Source organism: Rhinoraja longicauda, chromosome 19, assembly GCF_053455715.1.
Source record: "Rhinoraja longicauda isolate Sanriku21f chromosome 19, sRhiLon1.1, whole genome shotgun sequence".
Lineage (NCBI taxonomy): Eukaryota > Metazoa > Chordata > Chondrichthyes > Rajiformes > Arhynchobatidae > Rhinoraja > Rhinoraja longicauda.
The window spans coordinates 39,441,037-39,468,438 of record NC_135971.1 but is presented as its reverse complement, the minus strand read 5'-3'; the positions used below and the strand labels follow the sequence as shown (position 1 = coordinate 39,468,438).

General features: G+C 44.9%; 1 protein-coding gene across 1 annotated transcript; it reads left to right on the top strand.

Moving 5' to 3' along the window:
- Nucleotides 1–27,402, top strand: LOC144602790 (E3 ubiquitin-protein ligase TRIM39-like). The gene is made up of 6 exons (XM_078415921.1): nt 1–624; nt 6,024–6,119; nt 10,830–11,060; nt 15,420–15,442; nt 22,398–22,516; nt 25,214–27,402. Exons 1-6 carry the CDS (start codon nt 211–213, stop codon nt 25,735–25,737), a joined length of 1,407 nt encoding a protein of 468 aa, XP_078272047.1. The 5' UTR covers nt 1–210; the 3' UTR covers nt 25,738–27,402.

Genomic DNA, 27,402 nt, shown 5'->3' with positions numbered 1-27,402 from the left:
GCCGACACAAAATGCTGGAGTAAATCAGCGGGTCGGGTAACACCACGGGAGAAGAGGAAGAGGCTGCCTGACCCGCTGAGTTACTCCAGCGTTGTTGTGTCCGTCTTTGAAATCTGCAGATTTGTGCAAAGAAACGTACCCGGAAATCGCCGACTTTGCAGCCGAGCGAAAGTGAAACTAAGCGCCCGGGACCCGGAGAGGGCAGCAGCGATGGCGAGTATAGACGTGCTACAGTCCATGAAAGATGAGGCGCTTTGCCCCATCTGCTTGGAGTTCTTTGTCCAGCCTGTAACCATAGACTGCGGCCACAATTTCTGCCGGACCTGCATCGTCCAGCACTGGCAGTCGGAGCGAGGGCCGGCCACTTGTCCGCAGTGCCGGGCGCTGCTGCCCGACAAGACGCTCAGACACAACCGGTTCGTGTCCAACATCGTGGAGAATGTAATGAAGCTCAGAGTGGACGAGGCGGTGGTTCAGACGGAGCTCCGCTGCCAGGAGCACGACGAGAGGCTGAAGGTTTACTGCAGCGATGACCAGAGGCCGATCTGTGTGGTGTGTGCCACGTCCCGCCATCACCACGGCCACTCCACCAGCCCGCTTGGCGAGGCCGCTGAACTCCATAAGGTGGGACACCGCGCTCACAGTGAACTGCCACAGGACGGGAACAGGCCTCTCTGTTCACCCAGTCCTCACCCACCACACAGAACAGAGAGAGAGTAGCACAGGACGGGAACAGGCCTCTCTGTCCACCTCCTCACCCACCACACAGAGAGAGTAGCACAGGACAGGACAGGAACAGGCCTCTCTGTTCACCCAGTCCTCACCCACCACACAGAGAGAGTAGCACAGGACAGGAACAGGCCTCTCTGTCCACCTCCTCACCCACCATGTAGAACACAGAGCAGCACAGGACGGGAACAGGCCTCTCTGTCCACCCAGTCCTCACCCACCACACAGAACACAGAGCAGGACGGGGCAGGCCTCTCTGTCCATCTCCTCACCCACCATGTAGAACACAGAGCAGCACAGGGACAGGCCTCTCTGTCCACCCAGTTCTCACCCACCACACAGAACACAGAACAGTACAATACAGAAACAGGCCCTTCGGCCCACAGTGTCATTGGATATACATAGTACAACACAGGAACTGGCACTTTGACTCACAGTGTCACAGAACATAGAACAGTACAGCACAGAAACTGGCACTTTGGCCCACTGTGATAGCACATGGAGCAACGGAACAGGCCCTTCGGCCCACAGTGTCATAGATCATAGAACAGTACAGCACATAAACTGGCACTTCGACTTACAGTGTCATATATCATCGAAAAGTGCAGCACAGGAACATGCCCTTCGGCCCACAATGTCATAGAAAAGTACAGCACAGAATCAAGCCTTTCGGCCCACTGTCACAGAACATAAAACTGTACACCACAGTAACAGCCCCTTCAGCCCACAGCGTCATAGAATATAGAAATATACAGCACAGTAACAGGCCCTTCTGCCCACTGTGTTATTGAACATCGAAACGTACCACAGAGGAATTGGTACTTCAGCCCACAGTGTCATAGACTGTAGAAAAATATAGCACAGAAATAGGCCCTACTGCCCACTATGTCATAGAATATAGAAATGTCACCTCCTTCCAGGCTTTCCAAGCGAAAGAGAGGTTCACATGCACCCTTCCTAACCTAATCTACTGCGATGTTCCTGATTCGGTCTCCGATCCATGTTCTCCAGAGATGCTGCCTGTCCCGCTGAGTTACTCCAGCTTTTTGTGTCTACGGTTTAAACCAGCATCTGCAGTTCCTTCCGACACAGAGAGTAGTACAGCACAGGAACAGGCTCTTCAGCCCACAGTGTCCTAGACTGTAGAAAGGTATAGCACAGGAACAGGCCTGTCGGCCCACAGTGCCATAGACTGTAGAAAGGTATAGTGCAGGAACAGGCCCTTCAGCCCACATTGCCATAGACTGTAGAAAGGTATAGCACAGGAACAGGCCCTTCAGCCCACAGTGCCATAGACTGTAGAAAGGTATAGCACAGGAACAGGCCCTTCAGCCCACAGTGCCATAGACTGTAGAAAAGTGCAGCACAGGAACAGGCCTTTCAGCCCACAGTGCCATAGACTGTAGTAAAGTGCAGCACAGAAACAAGCCCATCAGCCCACAGTATCATAGACTGTAGAAAAGTAGAGTGTCGTAAGGAACTGCAGATACTGGTTTAAACCAAAGATAGACACAAATGCTGGAGTAACTCAGCGAGACAGTCAATCTCTCTAGAGAGAAAGAATGGGTAACATTTCGATTCGTCTCGTCCCGAAAAGTCAACCATTCCTTCTCTCCAGAGATGCTGCCTATCCCGCTGAGTTACTCCAGCATTTTGTGTCTATCTCCGATAAAACAGTGCTTCGGCCCACAGTGTCATAGAATATACAACAGCACAGGAACAGGCCCTTCGGCCCACAGTGTTATGTAACAGAAATATACAGCACAGAATCAGGCCCTGTGGCCCACTGTATCACAGAACATCGAAAAGTGTGGCAGAGGAATTGGCACTTCAGCCCACAGTGTCATAGAATGTAGAAAAATATAGCACAGAAATAGGCCCTGCAGCCCACTATGTCACAGAATATAGAAAGGTCACCTCCTTCCAGGGACCCAAACAGACTTTCCAAGCGAGAGAGAGGTTCACATGCACCTCCCCTAACCTAATCTACTAGAATGTTCCTGATTTGGTCTCCTATCCATGTTCTCCAGAGATGCTGCCCGACACGCTGAGTTACTCCAGCACTTTGTGTCTTTTTATAGGAAAGTACAGCACAGGAGCAGACCTTTCAGCCCACAGTGTCGTTGGACATAGAACGGTGCAGCACTAGAGCAGGCCATTCAGCCCACAGTGTCATTGGACATAGAACGGCGCAGCACAGGAGCAGGCCATTCAGCCCACAATGGTATAGAATACTAGACCAAGTGGACCCGTTGGACTCAAACCTCTCCTGCATTGATGCAGCACCCTCTCCTCCCCCTACCCACTCCCCCTCACCCCCGTCCCCCTCGATCCTCCCCTCCTCTCCTTCCCCTCCACCCCAATCCATCCCCCTCAACCCCTTTATCCTCCCCCTCCCTCCCTGCACCTCCCCCCCTCTCTCCCTAGGAGATAGATTTAAACTTTAAAATGTGAATAACTTTAAAAATATAACACCGATTTCAATGAAACTTCTTCCATTGCACCAAAGGGACGACGGTGAGTAAATTGGGCCTAAAATTGTCGCGCTATTGTGTCCCATTTTCGCTGTAGCTCAGGAACAAACAAACAAACAAACGAGAGTTTTAGTATATAGATAGAAAGGTACACGGCAAGAACTGACCCTCACAGTTTCATAGAACATAGAAAAACAGAGCACAGGAACCCACAATATCTATGCTGACCATGATGCTGTAAAACTAAGCTTCTCTGGTTCAGGTTTATTATTGACACACGTACCAAGGTACGGTGAGAAGCTTTTGTTTGCATGCTTATCTAATCAAATCAGATAATGCTATAAAAGAATAGAATCAAGCCAAACACAAGAGGAAAATCCAGAGCAAAGAGAAAGATGCCAGAGTGCAGAATGTCGTTTCCCAGCTTTACAATCAGGGGTGGCAATGGTGGCACACCGGTAGAGTTGCTTCCTTACAGCGCCTGAGACCCAGATTCAATCCTGACTACTGGTGCTGTCTGTAATGAGTTTGTACATTCTCCCACAAGCCAAAGATGTACAGGTTTGTCGGTTAATTTGGCTTCAGTAAAAATTGTAAATTGTCCCTCGTGTGTAGGATAGTGCTGATGTACAGGGATCGCCGATCAGTGCGGACTTGATGGGCCGAAGGGCCTGTTTCCGCGCTGTATAACTAAACTAAATTAAACTGAACAATGCAACAGTTCCACAGAAAAAGTCCACTGCCTGCAATAAGGTCGGATAGAAAGTCAGGTCGGTTGCCTAGATTTTGAAAGGACCATTCAGAAGTGCAATAAGAGGGGAAGAAGGTGTTTCTGACGCTGAAGTTGCTCTCTTGCAAGCTTCTGAATCTTCTGCTTGACAGGACCAGGGAGCAAAAGGAATGACCAGGCTTGGAAAGGTCGTTAATTAATTTGGCTGCTCTTCCGAGGCAGCTTGAAGTATAGATGGAGTCATTGGTGGGGAGTGTGCTCTGTGTGACAGACAGGGTTACATCCACAAATCTCTTCCTGCATATGATCCATGTCATTCCCCATATACTAATGTGTGCCTCCTAAAAGCCACTTTCATATTTGCCATGTACATCTCCTTCAAAGTTTGCACCTCTCACCTAAAGTTATGCCTCCAGTCTTTGACATTTCCTACCTTTTGTGGTGAAAATGTTCTGATTGTCCACCCTATCATATGCCTTTGATAATTTTATAAACGTCTATGGGATCTCCCTTCACCTGCTGGCATTCTGGGGAAAACAACCACTCCTTATACGTAATACCCACCCATCGAGACAACATTCTGAACCCTTCTTCAGACCCAACCTGAAAACCCATCTGTTAGTTCTTTCCCCAGATGCTGCCTGACCCGCGGAGTTCCTCCAGCAGTGTTTTACTCAAGATTCTAACATCTGCAGTTTAGTTTTGTTTAGAGATACAGCAGGGAAACAGGCCCTTCAAGGAGAAGATAACTTGCATTGGAGGCAGCCCAGATAATGCATATTGTTTCATTGCTCACATTACGTGTTTGCCCTATGAGTAATGGTTGAGCAGGTTTAGTCTGTATTCATTGCTGCTTCGAAGAATGAGATGTGACCTTGTTGAAACACGGAAGGTTATGAGGGGGATTTGCAAGACAGATGTTGAGAAGATGATTTCCCTTGAGGGGGAATCTAAAAACAGGGTCGTTATTTAAGAACGGGCAGTTCCTCGTTTATCATCATATCATCATATCATATATATACAGCCGGAAACAGGCCTTTTCGGCCCTCCAAGTCCGTGCCGCCCAGTGATCCCCGCACATTAACACTATCCTACACCCACTAGGGACAATTTTTTTTTTACATTTACCCAACCAATTAACCTACATACCTGTACGTCTTTGGAGTGTGGGAGGAAACCGAAGATCTCGGAGAAAACCCACGCAGGTCACGAGGAGAACGTACAAACTCCTTACAGTGCAGCACCCGTAGTCAGGATCGAACCTGAGTCTCCGGCGCTGCATTCGCTGTAAAGCAGCAACTCTACCGCTGCGCTACCGTGCCATCCGTTTAGATGGAGAAGAGAAACTTCTTCACTGAGGATGGTGAATCTTTGGAATAGTTTACTGCAGAGAGTGGCGGAGTAAAGGTCGTTAAATACGTTCAAGAGAGAATTTGCCCCTAAGAGAGACGAGGACCAAGAGAATGGGGAAGGGAAGTGGGTGGTGCTCGGGTGAAGGACACAGTTATCAAAATCTGCTCCAATTTCTGACATTCTTAAATTATCCCTTTCCCCAATTTTTTAATTGTTATTATAATTATGAATGGAAATTCTGTCCTTGACCAGATACATTGCAGCTACAGCCATGTTGATCATGTTGGTTGCATTCCTGAGGAAGTGTGGTGTCGATGGAGTTGATGAGGGGGAGGCTGGTTTGAATGATGGACTGGGTGACATCACAACTCTCTGCAATTTCTTGCAGTTTTGGGCAAAGTAGTTGCCAAACCAAGCTGTGATACATTCTAATACGATGCTTTCTAGGGTGCATCTGTAGAAATTGGTTGGAGTCACTGGAAACATGCCGGATTGCCTGTTTTATGGAACATGGAAAAAATTACGAGCAAATGGGTGTAATCCACACAAGGAGAACGCCTCATGGACAAACATGGTGGACCAGGTTGAAACTAGATGGCTGGAGCTGTGAGGCTGCTCTTCCAGCTGAGCCAGACTATAATTGGGGTTGATCTTCCAGATCATTGACAACAGACTTTAAAAATGTCGTCTTTTTCAGGAGACCGATGTGACTTTTTTTGCGCGTTTCTCTGTTCCAGGGAATGCTACGGAAAGAAATCGAGTCCCTGAGTGAACAAATGCTTGATTGCTGTGAAAGTCAGGATGAAGAAGAAGAAGATGTAAATAAACTGAAGGTACGAAGGGCCGTTTAAAGGTCCCACATCAAAGCACAGTTGAGATGGGAAATGAAACAGTTAATGTAAAAACTAGTGTGGCGGTCCAATGTCATGCATGTGAGATATTGACTCAATCTAGCACCAGGTAAATATTTAATTTCCGTGCCTTTCACTCCATTATATATTTGATCTGTTGTAATATTTTGTTTCCTCCGATTCCAGGCCAAAGATCACAATGATCATTTGCTCATGGTTCCAGCATCCTGAGTTTCTTGTGCCTTCATTGAAAGGCCCGATGTTTTCTCCAACTACACAGCATGAGAAGCGTAGGGAAGGGAGCAGGAATCAGACAAGTGGTCCATCAAAACACAAAGTGCTGGAGTAATGCAGTGGGTCAGGTCAGGCAGCATCTCTGCAGGGAATGGATAAGCAATGTTTCGGGCTGTTTGTCCATTCCTTTCACAGATGCTCCTGAACCGATCAGTTCATAGGGTCATATAGCGTAGAAACAGGCCCTTCAGCCCAACTTGCCCACACGGGACAACATGTCCCATCTACACTAGTCTCACCAGCCTGTGTTTGGCCCATATCCTTCTAAACCTACCTGATCCGTGTACCTGTCTAAATGTTTCTTAAACGTTGCAAGGGTACCTGCCTCAGCTACTTCCTCAGGCAACTCGTTCCATACACCTATCACCCGTTGTGTAAAAAAGTAACCTGCTGAGTTACTCCAGTTTTTTGTGAATAAAAAAGTAACCCCTCGGGTTCCTATTAAATCTTTCCCCTCTGCATGTATGTTCTCATCCACATCTTTGCTATAAATGACAAACAGCAATGGGACCACCACCAAACCCCATGGCACACCATTAGTCACAGGCCTCCAGTCCGAAAAGCAACCTTCCACCATCATCCTCTCCTTCCTTCCATGAAGCCAGTTTTCTATCCATTCAGCTTTCTTTCCTTGGATCCCATGCGATTGTAAGGGGTTTCTGCGCCGATCTTTTGCCCGACCAAAGGTCCCCGTGCCTTGCTCTGATCCCTTGACCAGGCCGTGCACACTGGTTCCCCGTGAGTGGTTCGACCCACTCACCCCCTATGGTTCTAGACACTGGACTTAGATGCAGGAGCGTTTATAGTGCAGAAAAAATCCACCAGACCAGATTTGAAAACCAGGGTTTAAATGAAAAAGGCTTTTATTTAGCGCTTGGGACTATTGTCCATGAATACTTATATATTGCTATACGACATATCTATTAAACACATATTGAATCACATGAATACCTTGGACTTATGAATCACAAAACGCACAGTTCCACAAGACATATACACGAATACCTTTTTCGCTGAATTCTTAAACACACAGTTCTACAAGACATATACACGACTGTAAGATGGGGAACGTACGACACATCGCAAAATTGACCAACACATATTTCTTTACACACCCAACGTTTATTCAAACCACCCTCCCCTCTACACTAAACTATGTCCAGGATATGCAAGATCTGGGTGCATGCTCACCATGGGGCTATTACTGGGGTTACTGGCTGTTGGTTTTGCAGTATTTCTCCTCGAGTTGCGTGCCTGTTCCTCTCTCTTTGCATCCGTTCTTCTTGTCTGTCTTTTCTTCCTCCTGCATTCGTTTTCTTGCCTGCTTGCGTTCCTTGCAGGTTTTCTTCTTCCGTTTAAAACCCAAAAGTCGTGGCCAGTTATACTATTTCTGACCCGTCCTATCTCCCGCCAGATCTTGGAATCTCTTTGTTTAAAAAGATATGTATGAGTTTTCTCTCTGATCTGCGCTTATGTCCGGGGATACCGGGGATGGCCAGACGGTGTTAATTGGTATTTCGTTGCAAGGTGATGGGTTTAACTGGTTTCCCATCACCTACCAGGTAGTTTTCTATGGGCTATTGTGCCCCCTTAACGAGATTAACTGTGTAGGTCGGCTTGGGGCATTGTGAGTATGCTGATGTCAGTGCCCCAGTGTCTGGACTTCGACCTGGTTTCGCAAGCTTCTGCATGGCCAATACCCATCCATTGTTCTGGCCGTGGCTTTGCAGAAACCTAGAGACTGGGCTGTAAGGTTTTTGCTTTTGTGGCTGGTCACGAGGTCCTGCGGCCATCTTAGGACCCACAGATTGTGACATCCCTTGGAAAAAACCGACCGCAGCCTTTCTCCGCTATCAGCCCCAGTCTCCCGTTTAAAATGTCCAAACTGCAGCTCTTTGGTTTTGTGTTGCTTTCAGAATGAGGGAAAACTTCTCAAATCTTACACGATGTATATTTCCGACAGCACTTTGCATTTTGCTCAAGATTCCAGTATCTGCACTTCCTTGTATCTCCATGTGCTCCATCAAGCCTGTCCACCTTTCTAGTCATAACTTTTGACTTCTCTCTATTATCATATCATCATATCATATATATACAGCGCGGAAACAAGCCTTTTCGGCCCACCAAGTCCGTGCCGCCCAGTGATCCCCGTACATTAACACTATCCTACACCCACTAGGGACAATTTAAAAAAAAAACATTTTTACCCAGTCAATTAACCTACATACCTGTACGTCTTTGGAGTGTGGGAGGAAACCGAAGATCTCGGAGAAAACCCACGCAGGTCACGGGGAGAACGTACAAACTCCTTACAGTGCAGCACCCGTAGTCAGGATCGAACCTGAGTCTCCGGCACTGCATTCGCTGTAAAGCAGCAACTCTACCGCTGCGCTACCGTACCTATTACATCAATTCATCTATGACATCTCTCCAGTCTGAAGAGTTCCAGAGGCTCACAAACCTTTGAGCAAACAAAAATCATTCCCTTTCCCTTGGAGATAAAAGGAACTGCATATGCTGGAATCTTGGACAAAACATAAAGTGCTGGAGGAGCTCAGGGAATCAGGCAGCATCAGCGGACGAAATGAATAGGTAACATTTTGGATCAGGACATTTCTTCAGGCTCATTCCTCAGATTTCTTTCTTCATTCCCTCCTTCAGTAGGTAAAGCTGTTGGCTGAATCTATCCTGTTCTAGATTGTCCCAACCAGAGAAAGTATCCTGTCAACAAGACAGACACAAAATGCTGGAGTAACAGTGGGACAGGCAGCATCTCTGTCTGAAGGAATGGGTGACGTTTTGGGTCTTGACCCTTCTTCAGACTGAATGAGGGGAGAGGGTGATACAGAGATAATGAAATATGTTTTGTGTCTATCTTCGGTTTAAACTAGCATCTGCAGTTCCTTCCTACAACATATCCTGTCAACAACTCCACTCAGAACCTTATTCACTTCCCATATAATACAACTCCTTTTAATGATGTCAAGTTAATGAACCTATTCAACACAGCCTACTGTAAACAAGGAGATTGAATCTGCACCACAGTGTCAAGTCATCACCATCCCAGAACATGGGACAAGCCCTTTGGCCCACAATGTCTGCCAAACATAATGACAGGACCAACTCTTATCTGCCTGCACATTATCCATATCCCACCGTTCACTCGCCTGTCCAAAAGCCTCTTAAATGCCACTAATGCATCTGCCTCAACCACCCATCCCCCCCCCCCTTACAACAGCACATTCCAAGCACTTAGTTGTACAGGGCCCTAGTGAGACCGCACCTGGAGTACTGTGTGCAGTTTTGGTCTCCAAATTTAAAGAAGGATATTCTTGCTATTGAGGGCGTGCAGCGTAGGTTTACTAGGTTAATTCCCGGAATGGCGGGACTGTCATATGTTGAAAGGCTGGAGCGACTAGGCTTGTATACACTAGAATTTAGAAGGATGAGAGGGGATCTTATCGAAACCTATAAGATTATTAAGGGGTTGGACACGTTAGAGGCAGGAAACATGCTCCCAATGTTGGGGGAGTCCAGAACCAGGTGCCACAGTTTAAGAATAAGGGGTGGGCCATTTAGAACAGAGATGAGGAAAAACTTTTTCAGTCAGAGAGTTGCGAATCTGTGGAATTCTCTGCCTCAGAGGGCAGTGGAGGCCAATTCTCTGAATACATTCAAGAGAGAGCTAGATAGAGCTCTTAAGGATAGCGGAGTCAGGGGGTATGGGGAGAAAGCAGGAACGGGGTACTGATTGAGAATGATCAGCCATGATCACATTGAATGGCAGTGCTGGCTCGAAGGGCCGAATGGCCTCCTCCTGCACCTATTGTCTATTGTCTCACCACCCTTACAACAGCACATTCCAAGCACTCACCACCCTTTGCGTAAATAAAAATACTTGCACTGCACATTTCCCTTAAACTTGCTCCTCTCACCTTAAAGATGTTTCCTCCCACATTCCAAAGATGTGCAGATTTATAGGTTAAATGGCCTCTGTAATTTGTCCCCAGTGTGTAGGATAGAGCTAGTGTGTGGGTGATCACTGGTCACCACAAACTTGGTGGGCCAAAGGCCCAGTTTCAACGCTGTATCTCTAAAATAAAAAGAAAGGTAAAGTCCGATTAAAGATAGTTCAAAGGTCTCCAATCAGGTAGATGGTTGGTCAGAACCGGTCTCTAGTTCGTGAGAGGATGGTTGAGTTGCGTGGAAACAGCTGGATGAAACTGTCCCTGAATCTGGAGGTGTGTGTTTTCAGTTATAACCTAGCATAATGTTCAGCTGTGGCATGGTGGAACAAAGAGCCTGTTCCTATGCTGTATTGTTTCCTGTTCTGTGCTCCACGACCCATGAACTTCTCACCTTGCACTGGGTAAATCCACCTGTTGTTTATTCCATCAGAAAGAATCTGCGGCTCTGCAGAAGAACATTGAATCTAAGTTCGAAGAACTGCACCAGTTTCTGCACCAGGAAGAGAAAAAGCTGAAAACAATACTGGAGCAAAAGGAAAATGCCATATTGCAACAAAAAGATGAAAATCTAAAGAAAATCTCCGAACAGCATGCATCACTTAAGAAAGCAATCTTGGACATGCAAGAAAAACTGAGTCTGGAAGATGCAGAGTTTATGCAGGTATTGTCTATTGTTTACATGGGAAACATGATGCCATTACCATTCAGATTCTAAAACCCAATGTACAGTAGAGAACTCCATCAGTCCACATTCAGAACTTTGGCAGCATCAGTTCCAGAATGGGTGGTACGGTGGCACAGCGGTATAGTTGCCTTACAGCACTTACAGCGCCAGAGACCCAGGTTCGATCCCGACCACGGGTGCTGGCTGTATGGGGTTTGTACATTCTCCCTGTGACCGCATGGATGTTCTCCGAGAACTTTGCTTTCCTCCCACACTCCAAAGACGTGCAGGTTTGTAGGTTAATTGGCTTCGTAGAGATGTAAATTGTCCCAAGTGTGTGTGGGAGAGTGTTAATGTGCGAGGATCGCTGGTCGGCACAGACCCAGTGGTCAGAAGGGCCTGTTTCCGGGCTGTATCTCTAAACTCTAAACCAATATCGCAGCTTTTCCAGACTCTTGGATCATATTCATTAATACTCCAACACACTTAATTAATGTAGAAACAAGAAATTGCTGATGCTGGTTTCCACAAGAGGATACAAAGTTCTTGAATATCTCAGCAGGTCAAACACCATTGAACATGCTGCTTCACCTGCTGATATAACAGCACCATCAAACATGCTGCTTCACCTGCTGTTATAACAGCACCATCAAACATGCTGCTTCACCTGCTGTTATAACAGCACCATCAAACATGCTGCTTCACCTGCTGTTATAACAGCACCATCAAACATGCTGCTTCACCTGCTGTTATAACAACACCATCAAACATGCTGCTTCACCTGCTGTTATAACGGCACCATCAAACATGCTGCTTCACCTGCTGTTATAACAGCACCATCAAACATGCTGCTTCACCTGCTGATATAACAGCACCATCAAACGTGCTGCTTCACCTACTGACATAACAGCAATATGTACACTAATGAGGTCTGAATCACTCTAGAGGAGGTTCTGACCCAATTCATCATGTTTCCTTTCCCCCTCGACAGATGCTGCATGATCTGATGAATTCCTCAGGCACTTTGTGTTTTGCACTGTTTTAAATCAGTGTTTACAGATGATATGCGGAATAACAATAAACATTCCAGTTAACTCGTTATCACCTACCCCACAGGCAACAATGGACCATTGTGAGCGACACCTTTCCTCGATCATCGTTTTTTGCATATCTTTCATTCATTTCTTCTATGTACCTTCTATATCTCTCATTTCCGTTTCCCCTGACTCTCAGTCTGAAGAAGGGTCTCGACCCCAAACCTATTCCTTTCTTCCAGAGATGCTGCCTGGCCCGCTGAGTTACTCCAGATTTTTCCAGTTCTATTCCAGTTAACCAGGTACATTTAAACAGAGCACTGGAAGCAGAACGAGGCAAGTTTCAAGGAAGCATGGGGAGTGGGGCCCAGGTGAGTTTTAAGGGAGAACTGGTTAAGTCAAGTTGAGCTTATTGTCATATGAATACAGTGAGGGACAGATGCAGTGAAAATCTTGCCTCTTGCACCATCACAAGCTTATAGACACGATCAGCACACAGAATCATGTTAGACTCAAGTTCTGCAAGCCAGTGAAAAGGAAAAGACTAGTTGGGCATTGAGTATAAGTGTCAGGAAGACACAATGCAGATTTTTGGCACTTTGGTTCGACCTCATTTGGAGTATTGTGTGCAGTTCTGGACACCCCAATATAAGAAGTCTGTAGAGGCATTGGAGAGAATGCACGAGATGTTGACCAGAATGATGCCTGGATTACAGGGAATTAGTATCAGAAGAGGATGTGTTAAATCAAGTTCTTTACCTTCAGTCTGAATAATCACACGTAATACTGGATGAGCACATCAGATTTATTCCACCATGGGGATCTTCCCGTGAGGATCTCCACACACAACACTAGTGTCTGAAAAGATCTCAACTCAGGGGAGGGGAAGAACCACTTTTCCACGATTGTTTACTTTTTTATACAGAAAGGAAAAAGGGGCGTAAAAGATAAAATTAAGGACCAATTACAAATCTAATACAATTCCCATGGCTACAGAGAAAACAAAATCATTAATACAGGTCACATGCTCAGAAACCAAACCATTAATATAAGTCACATGCTTTTGGGGAAACGCATCAATTTACCTAGAGTGGATTCAAAACTTTTCCTACTTTCACACGCACCCATATAAGGAGTTGTTATTAAGAAAGAAACTTTATTTATCTCTATAGACGAGCAATCTCGCAGCTGCACGACCTTGCTTTATCGTTTCAATACACAGCACTCACACAGTCAGACAGAGTAGTGGGAGAGTAACTTAAGGACAATAGCCCCACCTCTTCTGTACACTCCTTATCATTCGTAAAGGGACAAACACATTCTGTTCCCAAGGATAACATTTCTGCTACAAGCATCCATCTTACTGCTTTCCACTGAAAATAAGCATTCATTTTATATTAACAAAAACAACAAAATAAATCATCTTTACTACAACAAAATACAATATCTCTAATTGACTATATCAGCTAATAGCATAGATTCTCAGATGGACAAACTTGGATAGTTTTCTCTGGACTGTCGGTGTTTTCTCTGGACTGCTGTAAGTAGATCAAATTAAGAGATCCATAGGGTAGACATTCAGAACCCTTTCTCATGGTGGAAATATGAAAGATCAGTGGGCCTAGCTTGATGGTGAGGAGACAAAATATAATGGAGGTGTGTGGGGCAGGCGAGGGTGGTTGGTGCCTGGAATGCAGGACCAGGGGTGATGGTGGTGGATGCAGGACCAATACTGGTGTTTATGGGCTTTTAGACAGGCACGTCATGGTCACGTGCAGGCAGATGAGATTAGTTTATCTTGGAACAGGCATTGTGGGCCAAAGGGCCTGCTCCAGTATTGTGCTGTGCTGCTCTGTGAGTGTGGAACTTTAGCACCAGAATGCTGAAGGAAGAATGGCAACTAAGAGTTGGAAGGAACTGCAGATGCTAGTTTAAACCGGAGATAGTTTGACTTCTCTAACTTCAAGTAACCCTTGCTTTCCCTCTCACTCCATCCCTCCCCCTTCCCAGTACTCCAACCAGTCTGACTGTCCCTGATTACATTTTATCTCTGATTGCTTTGTTGTTACCTTCTCCTCGCTAACAATGATCTATTCTACATTTTCATTGATCTCCACCCCCTTTGATGTCTCGTTCTCACACCTTATACTTTCTTATCTCTGTATCTCCCCCTCCCCTGACTCTCAATCTGAAGAAGGGTCTCAACCCGAAACATCACCCATTCCTTCTCTCCAGAAATGCAGCCTGTCCCACTGAGATACTCCAGCATTTTGTCATATCATATCATATATATACAGCCGGAAACAGGCCTTTTCGGCCCTCCAAGTCCGTGCCGCCCAGTGATCCCCGTACATTAACACTATCCTACACCCACTAGGGACAATTTTTACATTTACCCAGCCAATTAACCTACATACCTGTACGTCTTTGGAGTACGTCTTTTGTGTCTATCAGTGGCGACTAAGACCCTGGTGTGTTAAAAGGAACAGGGAAATCAACAAGTGATGTGGCAAATTGGATGCATCAGGACTTCCAAATAGTCGCACCGTGAAATAATAGAGGTTTATTGCACCAAAGAATCATTTCCTCATAGGTCTGTGAGCTTCAATTTTAAGTTTTTCTGTTAATAGACCATAGAACTTGGAACATTGCACAGGAACCGACCTTTCAACCCACAATCTCACAGCTGAATATGATTCCTAGCTAAACTAATCTCTTTAGCCTGCACATGATCCATATCCCTCCATGCCCTGCATATACATGTGCCTATCTAAAAGCCACTTAAATGCTGCCATTTTATCGACATGCCCTCCACCGAGAATTTTGAACTATGAGTTCGGTATTGAAACTATTCTGTGTCCAAATCTTGTGACTCAGTGTAAAGTCAAATTGCAGTTCTTACACAATAATATTGGAAATGCATTTTTACCATTGTTTAAGTTTCTGACAGATCTTTGTAATGCAATGTTGTAATAAAAGGCCCACCCTTTTACTGGTGGTTCAGCGATATAGTTGCTGCCTCACAGCACCAGGGACCCGGGTTTGATCCTGACGACGCGTACTGTCTGTACAGAGTTTGTACGTTTTCCCCGTGAACTCCGTGGGTTTTCTCAGAGATCTTCGGTTTCCCCACACACTCCAAAGCCGCACGATTTTGTGGATAATTGGCTTGGTTTAAATGTAATTGGTCAGCAGTATGTGCAAGATAGTGTCAATGTGCGGGGATCGCTGGTCGGTGTGGGCTCAGTGGGTCGAAGGGCCTGTTTCTCTGCTGTATCTCCACAACTAAAAACTAAAACTAAAACAATCTTCTCTCTTTCAGGATATTAAAAATATTCTTGGCCGGTAAGTGCATTATTGTCCATATTTGGCTGACAATTATATATTCTGTAATGCAACCCATTCCACCTGTAGTCCTTTGCATTGTTGGATACGGATGGCAGGCAAAGTGAATGAATACTTGGATTCATTGGAGCAAAAAACTTTAGGGGCTGGAAATCCAGAACAAAGACAGGAGACACACGGAAATGCAGATGCTGAAATCTTGAGCAAAACACAGGGTGGTGGAGGAACTCAGCGGCATCTGTAGATGGAATGGACAGGCGACATTTCGGGTCGGGACCCTTCTTCATACTGATTGTAATAGCAGGGAGAAAGCTGAGATGGGGTTGTGGGTGGGACAAAGCCTGGCGAGTGATAGGTGGATACAGTTTGGGCGGGGGTTTTATTGGTAGTGGAATAAGTGATACAGGCTGGAGATAAAAAGGCAACAAACATGTGTCAGATAAGAAGAGAGGATGGGTGAAATGCAAAGTAAAAGGGAGGGATGTAGATGGAAGGGGACAGGGCAAGATACATAGAACAGACAGCACAAGAACTGGCATTTCAGCCCACAATGTGTACGCCATACATGATGCCAGACAAACCATTATCTACTTGCACATACTTTTTTGAGGATGTAACAAGTAGATTGGATAAGGGAGAGCCAGTGGATATCGTGCATCTTTGGCATGTTCCCACACAAAAGACTAGTGTGCAAAATTAGAGGCCGTGGTATTGGGAGTAGGATATTGATATGGATAGAGAACTGCTTGGCAGACAGGAAGTAAAGAGTAGGAATTACCAGGTCCTTTTCAGAATGGCAGGCAGTGACTTGTGGGGTGCCGCAAGGCTCGGTGCTGGGACCCCAGTTATTTACAATATATATTAACGATTTAGATGTGGGAATTAAATGTAACATCTCCAAGTTTGTGGATGACACAAAGCTGCATGGCAGTGTGAGCTGCGAGGAAGACGTTATGAGGCTGCAGTGTAAGTTGGGTAGGTTGGATGAGTGGGCAGATGCATGGCAGATGTAGTATAATGAGGATAAATGTGAAGTTATCCACTTTGGTGGCAAGAACAGGAAGGCAATTTATTATCTGAATGGTGTCAGATTAGGAAGAGACTTGGGTATCCTTTTACATCAGTCACTGAAAGTAAGCATGCAGGTACAGCAGGCAGTGAAGGAGGTTAATGGCATGTTGGTCTTCTTTGCGAGAGGATTTGAGTTTAGGAGCAATGAGGTCCTGCTGCAGTTGTGCAGGGTCCCGGTGAGACATCACCTGGAATATTGTGTGCAATTCTCGTCTCCTAATTTGAGGAAGGACATTATTGCTATTGAGGGAGTGCAGCGTAGGTTCACCAGGTTAATTCCCCGGGATGGCGGGGCTGACATGATGAAAGAATTGGTCGACTGAGCTCCTATTCACTGGAATTTAGAAGGATGAGAATGGATCTTATACAAACATATAGATTTTTTAGAGGATTGGACAGGCTAGATGCAGAGAAATATTTCCCGATTTTGGGGGAATCCAGAACGAGGAGTCTCAGTTTAAGAATAAGGGGCAGGCCATTTAGGACTGAGATGAGGAAAAACTTTATCACCCAGAGAGTTGTGAATCTATGGCATTCTCTGCCACAGAAGCCAATTCGCTGGATGTTTTCATGGAAACAAACATACCGTAGATAGATAGAAAATAGGCGCAGGAGTAGGCCATTCAGCCCTTCGAGCAAGCTCCGCCATTGAATGTGATCATGGCTGATCATCCACAATCAGTACCCCGTTCCTCCCTTCTCCCCATATCCCTTGATTCCGCTAGCCCTAAGAGCTTTATCTAATTCTGTTTTGAATGCATCCAGTGTATCGGCCTCCACTGAATTTTCTTCACTACCTGCGGTAGCTGCATGCTTACTTTCAGTGACTGATGTACTAGGACACTCAGGTCTCGTTGCACCTCCCCTTTTCCTAATGTGATGCCATTCAGATAATAATCTGCTGCCTTGTTCTTGCCACCAAAGTGGAAACCTCACATTTATCCACATTATACTGAATCTGCCATGCATCTGCCCACTCACCCAACCTATCCAAGTCACCCTACATCCTTATAGCATGCTCTTCGCACTTCACACTGCCACCCAGCTTTGTGTCATCTGCAAATTTGCTAATGTTACTTTTAATTCCTTCATCTAAATCATTAATATATATTGTAAATAGTTGCAGTCCCAGCACCGAGCATTGCGGCACTCCACTAGTCACTTCCTGCCTTTCTGAAAGGGACCTGTTAATTCCTTCACTTCGTTTCCTGTCTGCCAACCAATTTTCTATCCATGTCAATACCCTACCACAATGTGCTCTAATTTTGCCCACTAAACTCCTGTGTGGGGCCTTATCAAATACTTTCTGAAAGCCCAAATACACTACATACACTGGCTCTCCCTTGTCCATTTTATTTATTATATCCTCAAAAAATTCCAGAAGATTAGTCAAGCGTAATATCCCCTTCGTAAGTCCATGCTGACTTGGACGATCCTGTTACTGCTAGCCAAATGCGCCGCTATTACATCTTTAATAATTGACTCAAGCATCTTCCAACCTACCACTATCAGGCTAACTAGTCTATAATTCCCTGTTTTCTCTCTCCCTCCTTTCTTAAAAAGTGGGATAACATTAGCTACCCTCCAATGCACAGGAACTGATCCAGAATCTATAGAACATTGGAAAATGATCACCAATGCATCCACGATTTCTAGAGCCACCTCCTTGAGTACCCTGGGATGCAGACCATCAGGCCTTGGGGATTAATCAGCCTTTAGTCCCATCAGTCTACCCAACACCATTTCATGACTGATGTGAATTTCCTTCAGTTCCTCTATCGCCCTAGTTCCTCTGTCCCCTAGTACATCTGGGAGATTGTGTCTTCCTTAGTGAAGACAGAACCAAATTACCTGTTCAACTCGTCTGCCATTTTCTTGTTCCTCATAATAAATTCACCTGTTTCTGTCTTCAAGGGACCGACAATTGTCTTAACTAATCTTTTCCTTTTCACATACCTAAAGATGCTTTTATTATCCTCCTTTATATTCTTGGCTAGCTTACCTTCGTACTTCATCTTTTCTCCCAGTATTGCCTTTTTAGTTACCTTCTGTTGTTCTTTAAAAGTTACCCAATCTTCTGGCTTGCCGTTCATCTTTACTATGTTATACGTCTTCTCTTTTAGTTTTCTCCTGTCCTTGACTTTCCTTGTCTGTCGCGGTTGCCTCTTACTCCCCTTAGAATCTTTCCTCCTCTTTGGAATGAAATGATCCTGCAAATTCTGGATTATTCTCAGAAATTCCTGCCATTGCTGTTCCACCGTCATCCCTGCTAGGGCCCCTTTCCAGTCAACTTTGGCCAGTTCCTCCCTCATTCCTCCATAGTCCCCTTTGTTCAACTGCAACACTGACACTTCTGATTTTAGCTTCTCCCTCTCCAATTGCAGATGAAAACTTATCATATTATGGTCACTACCTCCAAATGGTTAATTTAACTTGAGTACCCTTATCAAATCCAGCTCATTGCACAACACTAATCCAGAATTGTCTTCTCCCTGGTAGGCTCCAGTACAAGCTGCTCTAAGATTCCATCTCGGAGGTACTCGACAAATTCCCTTTCCTGGGATCCAGTACCAACCTGATTTTCCCAGTCTATTTGCATATTGAAATCTCCTATAACCACCGTAGCATTACCTTTGTTACATGATATATGCCGATTTTAACCCCTGATGCAACTTGCACCCTATATCAAGGCTACTGTTTGGGGGCTTGTAGATAACTCCCATTAGGGTCTTTTTGCCCTTACAAGTTCTCAGTTCTACAATAACTCTACATCTTCTGATTCTATGTCACCCCTCGCAAAGTACTGAATTTCATTCCTTACCAACAGAGCTACTTCACCCCCTCTGTCCACCTGTCTGTCTTTTTGATAGGATGTATAACCCTGAATATTCAGTTCCCAGCTCCGATCCTCTTCAGGCCTTGTCTCTGTAATTCCCACAACACCAGACATTAGCTACCAATCTCTAACGCAAGGGAGAGTTAGATTTAGCTCTTCAGTCTTGAGGAATCAAGGGATATTGGGAAAAAGCAGGAATGTGGTAATGATTTTGGATGATCAGCCATTTATGGCGGTGCTGGCTTGAAGGGCCTAATGGCCTACTCCTGCACCTACTGCTCTTTGTTTCTATGTTTCACTAGTTCCACCTACAGGCATGCTCTCTGCAGCCTTACTAACTTGCTTCCAGAATATGTTTATCCAGTTCCCTCAAAGACTACAGTGAAACATGTCTCCACCAATTCTGCATCCGTATGTTCCAGATTTGGACAACATGCCAGCAGTTTAGTTTAGTTTAGAATGAAATGATGTCCATCAGAAGAACTGCCAAGGGATGTCCAAAAGGCAGGGGTGGTTGTGCAGGCTGAGACATTTTTAGATTTTTAGAGATACAGCTTGGAAACAGGCCCTTCACCCCATGCCGACCAGCGATCCTTGTACACTATCCTACACACTAGGGCAAATTTACCATTTTTACCGAAGCCAAATAACCTATGAACCTGTATGTCTTTGGAGTGTGGGAAGAAACTGGAGACCCCGGAGAAAACCCACGCAGGTCACGGGGAGAACGTAGAAACCCCATACAGATAAGCACCCATAGTCAGGATTGATCCCGGGTCTCTGGCACTGTAAGGCAGAAACTCTACCGCTGCGCCTGGTGTGGAAGTTAGAATCATTTTTCATTTTGTTGTTCTTAGTACTCTTCCCCTACATTGTATACCTGTTACATATAATCTTTTACCATTCCACCAATGCGAAGAGTCCTTCAATATCAAATCTATCCAGACCCTTCATTACTTCACATAATCAATTACATTTCTCCTCAACCTTCTCTTCTCCCAGCTTATGTAAGGGCTTCATTCTTCAGAAATGTCTGTAAGTCAATTATTCAGCAAGTCAGAAACAGTAATTTTCCATGGCCATCCCACAATATACTTGCTAAAGTTCTTTAGAATCATTGAATAATAACCCTAATTTTACCTGTGATCAAACAAATGGAATATACATTGGATCCATTAATAATAATAATAATAATACATTACATTTGTATATCGCTTTTCTAGACACTCAAAGACGCTTTACATGGTTAAGTAAGACATAAAAATAAATAAATAAACGAACAGAAAAGGAAGAATAAGGTGAGGTGACGGTCAGTGGTTGAAGGCAGTGTTGAACAGGTGAGACTTCAGTGATGTTTTGAATGTGGTGAGTGAGGAGGAGTCTCTGATGGTTTGAGGTAGTGAGTTCCAGAGGGTGGGAGCAGCGATGGAGAAAGCCCTTATTATTCATTAGTTAATGAATACCATGAAAAATTCATTATTGGTGTGGCACAGTGGTGTAGCGGTAGAGTTGCTGCCTTACAGCGCCAGAGACCCATGTTTGATCCTGACTATGGGTGCTTGCTGTATGGAGTTTGTACATTCTTCCTGTGACCATGTGGGTTTTCTCCAGGTGCTCCGGTTTCCTCCCACACTCCAAAGATGTAGAGGTTTGTAATTGGCTTTGGTAAAATAGTAAATTATCCCTAGTGTGTAGGATAGTGTTAATGTGATCGGAGGGCGGCATGGACTTGTGGGCCGAAGGGCCTTTTTCCGCACTGTATCTTTAAAGTGCAAGGTGTATTGGTTTATTCTTATTTATTATTGCTGAGGATAGCACTATGGTGCAGCTGGTAAAGATGCTGCCTGACAGCGCCAGAGACCTGTTTTGAACCTGACTTCGGATGCTGTCTGTGGGGAGCTTGTACTTTCTCTTTGTAGGAAGGAACTGCAGATGCTAGTTCAAACCGAAGATAGTCACAAAATATTAGAGTAACTCAGCAGGACAGGCAGCATTTCTGGGGAGAAGGAATGGGTGCCGTTTCGGGTTGCGACCCTTCTTCAGACAAATTGTCTAAAGAAGGGTCTCAGCCCAAAACGCCATGCATTCCTTCATTCCAGAGATGCTGTCGGTCCCACTGAGTTACTCAGCAGGACGGGCAGGGTTAATTGGTCTCTGTTCATCGCCACAAGGGTGTAAGGACTGGATGGGAGATTGGGATAACATTGAACAATTGTGAACGAGTGATCAATGGCTGGCGTGGACTTGGTGGGCCAAAAGGTTTGTTTCAGGACTATATCTCTATAATTATTCCTGGCTTAAAAAATCCATTGAAAACGCATGGGAGGATTTGCAAGAAATCAGTCTTTCACTCGGTCATGTGATCGTTACCTGGGAAGCCCCTGAGGCTCCAGTCCTTCTAATCAATGTAACCAAAGCACTGTTATTGTACATCTTGTCCACACCTTCTCCAATATCCTCACATTTAATTCCTCTAAGACACACAGTTCAGAAGGAATATCCATTACCCATGGAGAAGGTTAATACCTGGTGGCTGTTAAGCTACTAGCAATGGATAATAAAAACCAATGTCTCATGTGCAAGGGATGCGATATGATACAATACGATAGAACTTTACTTATCCCAGGAGAGAAATTGGTCTGCCAGCAAAATACAACATAAAACACAAGATACATGAAACATGAAATTAAAGTGCTGAGTGGAAAGTCCAAGATTTGGGATGCAGTACGGGGAGTTCAATACTATCAGAAGTGTTGCCTTTTGGTTGAGGTCTCCATTTGCTTTCTGAGGTAGTCCTTGCAGAATACTATAAAAACCAACCGAGAATTCCTCCTTGGTCAATAACTATCCCCAATCAACACATAGAATAGCTTGATTTATATATTTCTTATATATGTTGTTCATATTTCCCTATGACCTAAGTCTTGGATAGTAGTCTCTGAAAAGTCAGAAGTTGAGGGCAGTGCTGACAAGTATATAAATGAGATCATAGATATGGTGTATCATTCTACTTTTGCATCTCAGCGATACTTTTTATTTCCAACACAGGTGTGAAAACATGCAGTTCCAAAGACCCACCAGAGTTTCCATTGACCTCAGTCAAGATGATTTCAGCGGCCCCTTTCAGTTCAGCCTGTGGAAACGGATGCTGAAGCTAATTAATCCAGGTAAACTTATCTTCCGGTAGAGTCGAGGAATTATGGTGTTTGAAATATGGAAGAGATTTTGATAGAGGTATAAGGAAAAATTGACACATTTGGTCCAGTTTGAAGAACGGTTTCGCCCTGAAACGTCATGTATTCCTTTTATCCAGAGACGCTGCCTGACCCACTGAGTTACTCCAGCTTGTGTCTATGTTCAGTGTAAATTAACCCCTGCAGGTCCTTCCTACACATTTGGGCCAGGCCAGCCCACAGGTTCAGTAGCGATACACCAGATATGTAACACGGCTGGTAATCCTGGGGCCTGTACTAACAGTTTAATGAGTTCAGTACAGTGCAGGAGCAGACTCTTCAGCCCACAATGTCCATGCCGACAATGAAGCCAAGATAAACTAATCTTCTCTACCTGAAACCTATACCTCCATTCTCTGCTTATCCATGCACCTCTCTAAAAGACACTATTGTGTCTGCCTCCACCATCTCATCCAGCAACATGCTCTTCATCGCTCTCACCTTAAAGCCACGTCCTGTGGTCCACAACATTTTCACCCTGGGGAAAAAAGGTTGTGAATGTCTACCTTATCTCTGCCTTCCATCAGTTTAAGCATTGCTGCTATCAGCTTCATATCACACGATGGAAACTGTGTCATTTAAATTCAGTTCATAATTTGGAATTTCATCATTTCATAATTTGGAATTTTGAAATAATTTGGAGTAACTGGCCTATATTAAGATGACCATGAAAAATGCAATAGACAATAGGTGCAGGAGGAGGCCATTCGGCCCTTCGAGCCAGCAATGTGATCATGGCTGATCATTCTCAATCAGTACCCTGTTCCTGCCTTCTCCCCATACCCCCTGACTCCGCTATCCTTAAGAGCTCTATCTAGCTCTCTCTTGAATGCATTCAGAGAATTGGTCACCACTGCCTTCTGAGGCAGAGAATTCCACAGATTTACAACTCACTGACTGAAAAGGTTTTTCCTCATCTCCGTTCTAAATGGCCTACCCCTTATTCTTAAACTGTGGCCCCTGGTTCTTGACTTCCCCCAACATTGGGAATATGTTTCCTGCCTCTAACGTGTCCAAACCCTTCATAATCTTATATGTTTCGATAAGATCCCCTCTCTTCCTTCTAAATTCCAATGTATACAAGCCTAGTCACTCCAGTCTTTCAACATATGACAGTCCCGCCATTCCGCCCTCAATAGCAAGAATATCCTTCCTCAAATTTGGTGACCAAAACTGCACACAGTACTCCAGGTGCGGTCTCACTAGGGCTCTGTACAACTGCAGAAGGACCTCTTGGCTCCTATACTCAACTCCTCTTGTTATGAAGGCCAACATTCCATACCATACCATACCATACCATATATATACAGCCGGAAACCGGCCTTTTCGGCCCACCAAGTCCGTGCCGCCCAGCGATCCCCGTACACTAACACTATCCTATACCCACTAGGGACAATTTTTACATTTTACCCAGCCAATTAACCTACATACCTGTACGTCTTTGGAGTCTGGGAGGAAACCGAAGATCTCGGAGAAAACCCACGCAGGTCACGGGGAGAACGTACAAACTCCTTACAGTGCAGCACCCGTAGTCAGGATCGAACCTGAGTATCCGGCGCTGCATTCGCTGTAAAGCAGCAACTCTACCGCTGCGCTACCGTGCCGCCATTGGCTTTCTTCACTGCCTGCTGTACCTGCATGCTTTCTTTCAGTGACCGATACACTAGAACACCCAGATCTCGTTGTACGTCCCCTTTTCCTAACTTGACACCATTCAGATAATAACCTGCCTTCCTATTCTTACCATCAAAGTGGATAACCTCACACTTATCCACATTAAACTGCATCTGCCATGCATCCGCCCACTCACACAACCTGTCCAAGTCACCCTGCAACCTCATAGCATCTTCCTCACAGTTCACACTGCCACCTAGCTTTGTGTCATCTGCAAATTTGCTAATGGTACTTTTAATCCCTTCATCCAAGTCATTAATGTATATTGTAAACAGCTGCGGTCCCAGCACCGAGCCTTGCGGTACCCCACTCGATACTGCCTGCCATTCTGAAAGGGACCCATTTATCCCCACTCTTTGCTTTCTGTCTGCCAACCAATTTTCGATCCATGATCACATTGTCAGTATCCTACCCCCAATACCATGTGCTCTAATTTTGCCCACTAATCTCCTATGTGGGACCTTGTCGAAGGCTTTCTGAAAGTCAAGGTACACTATATCCACCGGCTCTCCCCTGTCAATTATCCTAGTTACATCCTCAGAGGTACAGGTGAACCTCTGCCTTACCTGGAAAGACTGTTTGGTTCCTTGGATGGAGTCGAGGGGGAAGGTAAATGGACAGGTGTTGCATCTCCTGCAGTTGCAGGGGAAAGTACCTGGGGGGGGGGGAGTGGTTTGGGTGGGAAGGAACGAGCTGACCAGGGAGTTTTGGAGGGAACGGTCTCTGTGGAAAGCAGAAAGTGGTGGAGATGGGAAGATATGGCCAGCAGTGGGATCCTGTTGGAGGTGGCGAAAATGTTGGAGGATTATATGTTGTATGCGATGGCTGATGGGTTGGAAGGCGAGGACAAGAGGGACTCTGTACTTGTTACGAATGGGGAGAGGGGGAGCAATGTGTCAAAATGTTTGATTGGCAAATCGTGTGAATTCACCATGCAGACCTTTTTCTCCCCTTCAGTCCCGATCAAACTGAAGCTGAATCCGAACACTGCGCATCCGAGACTCATCCTGTCCAGTGACCTGACAGCCATCAGACTCGGTGCTAAACAGATGGTCCCTGACAGACCAGAGCGATTTGTGCAGTGGCACGGTGTCCTGGCTTCTCAGGGCTTCAACACTGGGAGCCACTACTGGGAGGTAGAGGTCGGAAGGAACACTATGTGGAGTGTGGGAGTGGTAAAGGCATCGGTACCGAGGAAAGCGGAGTTCACACCGGAGCAGAAATCCGGAGCCTGGGTATTGTGGCGTCTGGGAGAGGAATATACCACTATGTCTTCACCACGTACTGCCCTCCCTGTTCCAGTCAAACCCCAGAGATTGGGCGTCTACCTGAACTATGAGGCTGGCCAGGTGACATTGTACAATGCCGATTACATGTCACATCTGTACACTTTCACGGACAAGTTCACCGAGAAACTCTATCCTTTCTTCTTAACGGGCTGCAACATTGATTCATTGCAAATAGTCCACTTGCATATATAGGTTTATTTGGTGAATGCGCGGTCAACCTTTATGGGGAGACACTTGAAACTGCCCTACTCCAGGGGTTATCAGTGTTAATCAGTGAGTCTGATAAGTCGTTCCAACAATGACCTGTAAACTCCATCTTTAGATATCTAAGACCAAGTGGACCTGTTGGGGCCCAAATCTCTCCTGCATTGGTGCAGCACCCTCTCCTCTCCTCCCCCCCTCCCCCCTACACCCCCCTCCCTAGGAGATAGATTTAAACTTTAAAATGTGAATAACTTAAAAAATATACACCGATTTCAATGAAACTTCTTCCATTAGCACCAAAGGGACGACGGTGAGTAAGGTGGGCCTACAATTGTCACACTATCATGTAACGTTTTGGCTGTAGTTCAGGAACAATCAAACAAACAAACGACAGTTTTAGTATGTCGATGTCCCTATGTGCAAACATTCCTGAGCCAAACATCTCTACCACATACTGATGTGTTAAACTTGCCCTCACTACCCATCTTTTTGGCCAATTAACACTGAGCTTACCCATCTTCATTTATTCCTATTTTGCTCAACTTAAATATATACGAAATTCTGGAATGCTGATAAAATATCAGCAAATCTACAGGTTTCTAAGCAAATTATAAGAAGTTAATGTGAAGGAGATTTCACAGGCTAGTTAGAAGAGGCTTTGAAGCCAATTATAAAAAGTTAATGTGAAGAAGACTTTTAGAACGTTTGATATTGTGGTCACTATGTTCCAAAGCGTATGTGAACGGGTGATCACAAGTCGGCATGAACTCTATGGGCCGAAGGGCCTGTTTCCATGCTGTATCATTCAATTCAATAAATCACCTGCAACTTAAACTACATTTTGTCCAAATGAATCACAGGCGGCACAGTGGCGCAGTGGTAGAGTTGCTGCTTTACAGCGCCAGAGAGCCAAGTTCAATCCTGACTACGGGTGCTGTCTGTACGGAGTTTGTACACTCTCCCCATGACCGCATGGATGCTCCAGTTTCCTACCACATCTCAATGACATGCAGGGTTGTAAGTTGGCCTCTAAATTGTCCATTGTGTGTAGGATAGAACTAGTGTATGGTTTATCGTGATCGGTATGGATTGTTTACACGCTATATCTCTAAACTAAATGAAACATCACATTTCTCCATATTTCATTTGTAAATTCTGAGTTCATTCTGATAACCTACCAAATGTCCACTTTAAACTGGCTACAAAATCCTCCTCATAGGTTAGCATATTAGTTTCAAAGGAAGGCTTTGAAATTTGACATGAGCAAATAAATCTACAAATTAATTTCTCCCTTGCGTTTGCTCATGTTATCAAATTTGGTGAATGTGATACAAAATTAACTGAAAATCTTGCCAAGTGACTATTTCATTTGTCATTCAAAAAACCTATGTCTGCATGTGAAGGAACTATACATCAATTGAACGTAAACTATGAACAGATTTATCAATAACTGCATAATATTAGTTGCATTCGTCGCTTTCAAGTTTGGTAACAATCATTTTATAATACAATCAATTCAAAATATATGCCTCTTTAGAACTGCCTGTTCCATTTCAGTTAATTTTAATTGATAATTGCTTGCAAAAATTAGTTGTTTCTTCTTTACCATAATTTAACTGTACATAACATTTATAAATAATCGATTCTTCACAT

Bases quoted from the DNA above. Each gene is read 5' to 3' on its own strand.
- LOC144602790 (XM_078415921.1), top strand. From the start codon at position 211: ATGGCGAGTATAGACGTGCTACAGTCCATGAAAGATGAGGCGCTTTGC. The intron at 6,120-10,829 runs GTACGAAGGGCC...TTATTCCATCAG, and splicing joins AAGATGTAAATAAACTGAAG to AAAGAATCTGCGGCTCTGCA. The intron at 11,061-15,419 runs GTATTGTCTATT...TCTCTCTTTCAG, and splicing joins AAGATGCAGAGTTTATGCAG to GATATTAAAAATATTCTTGG.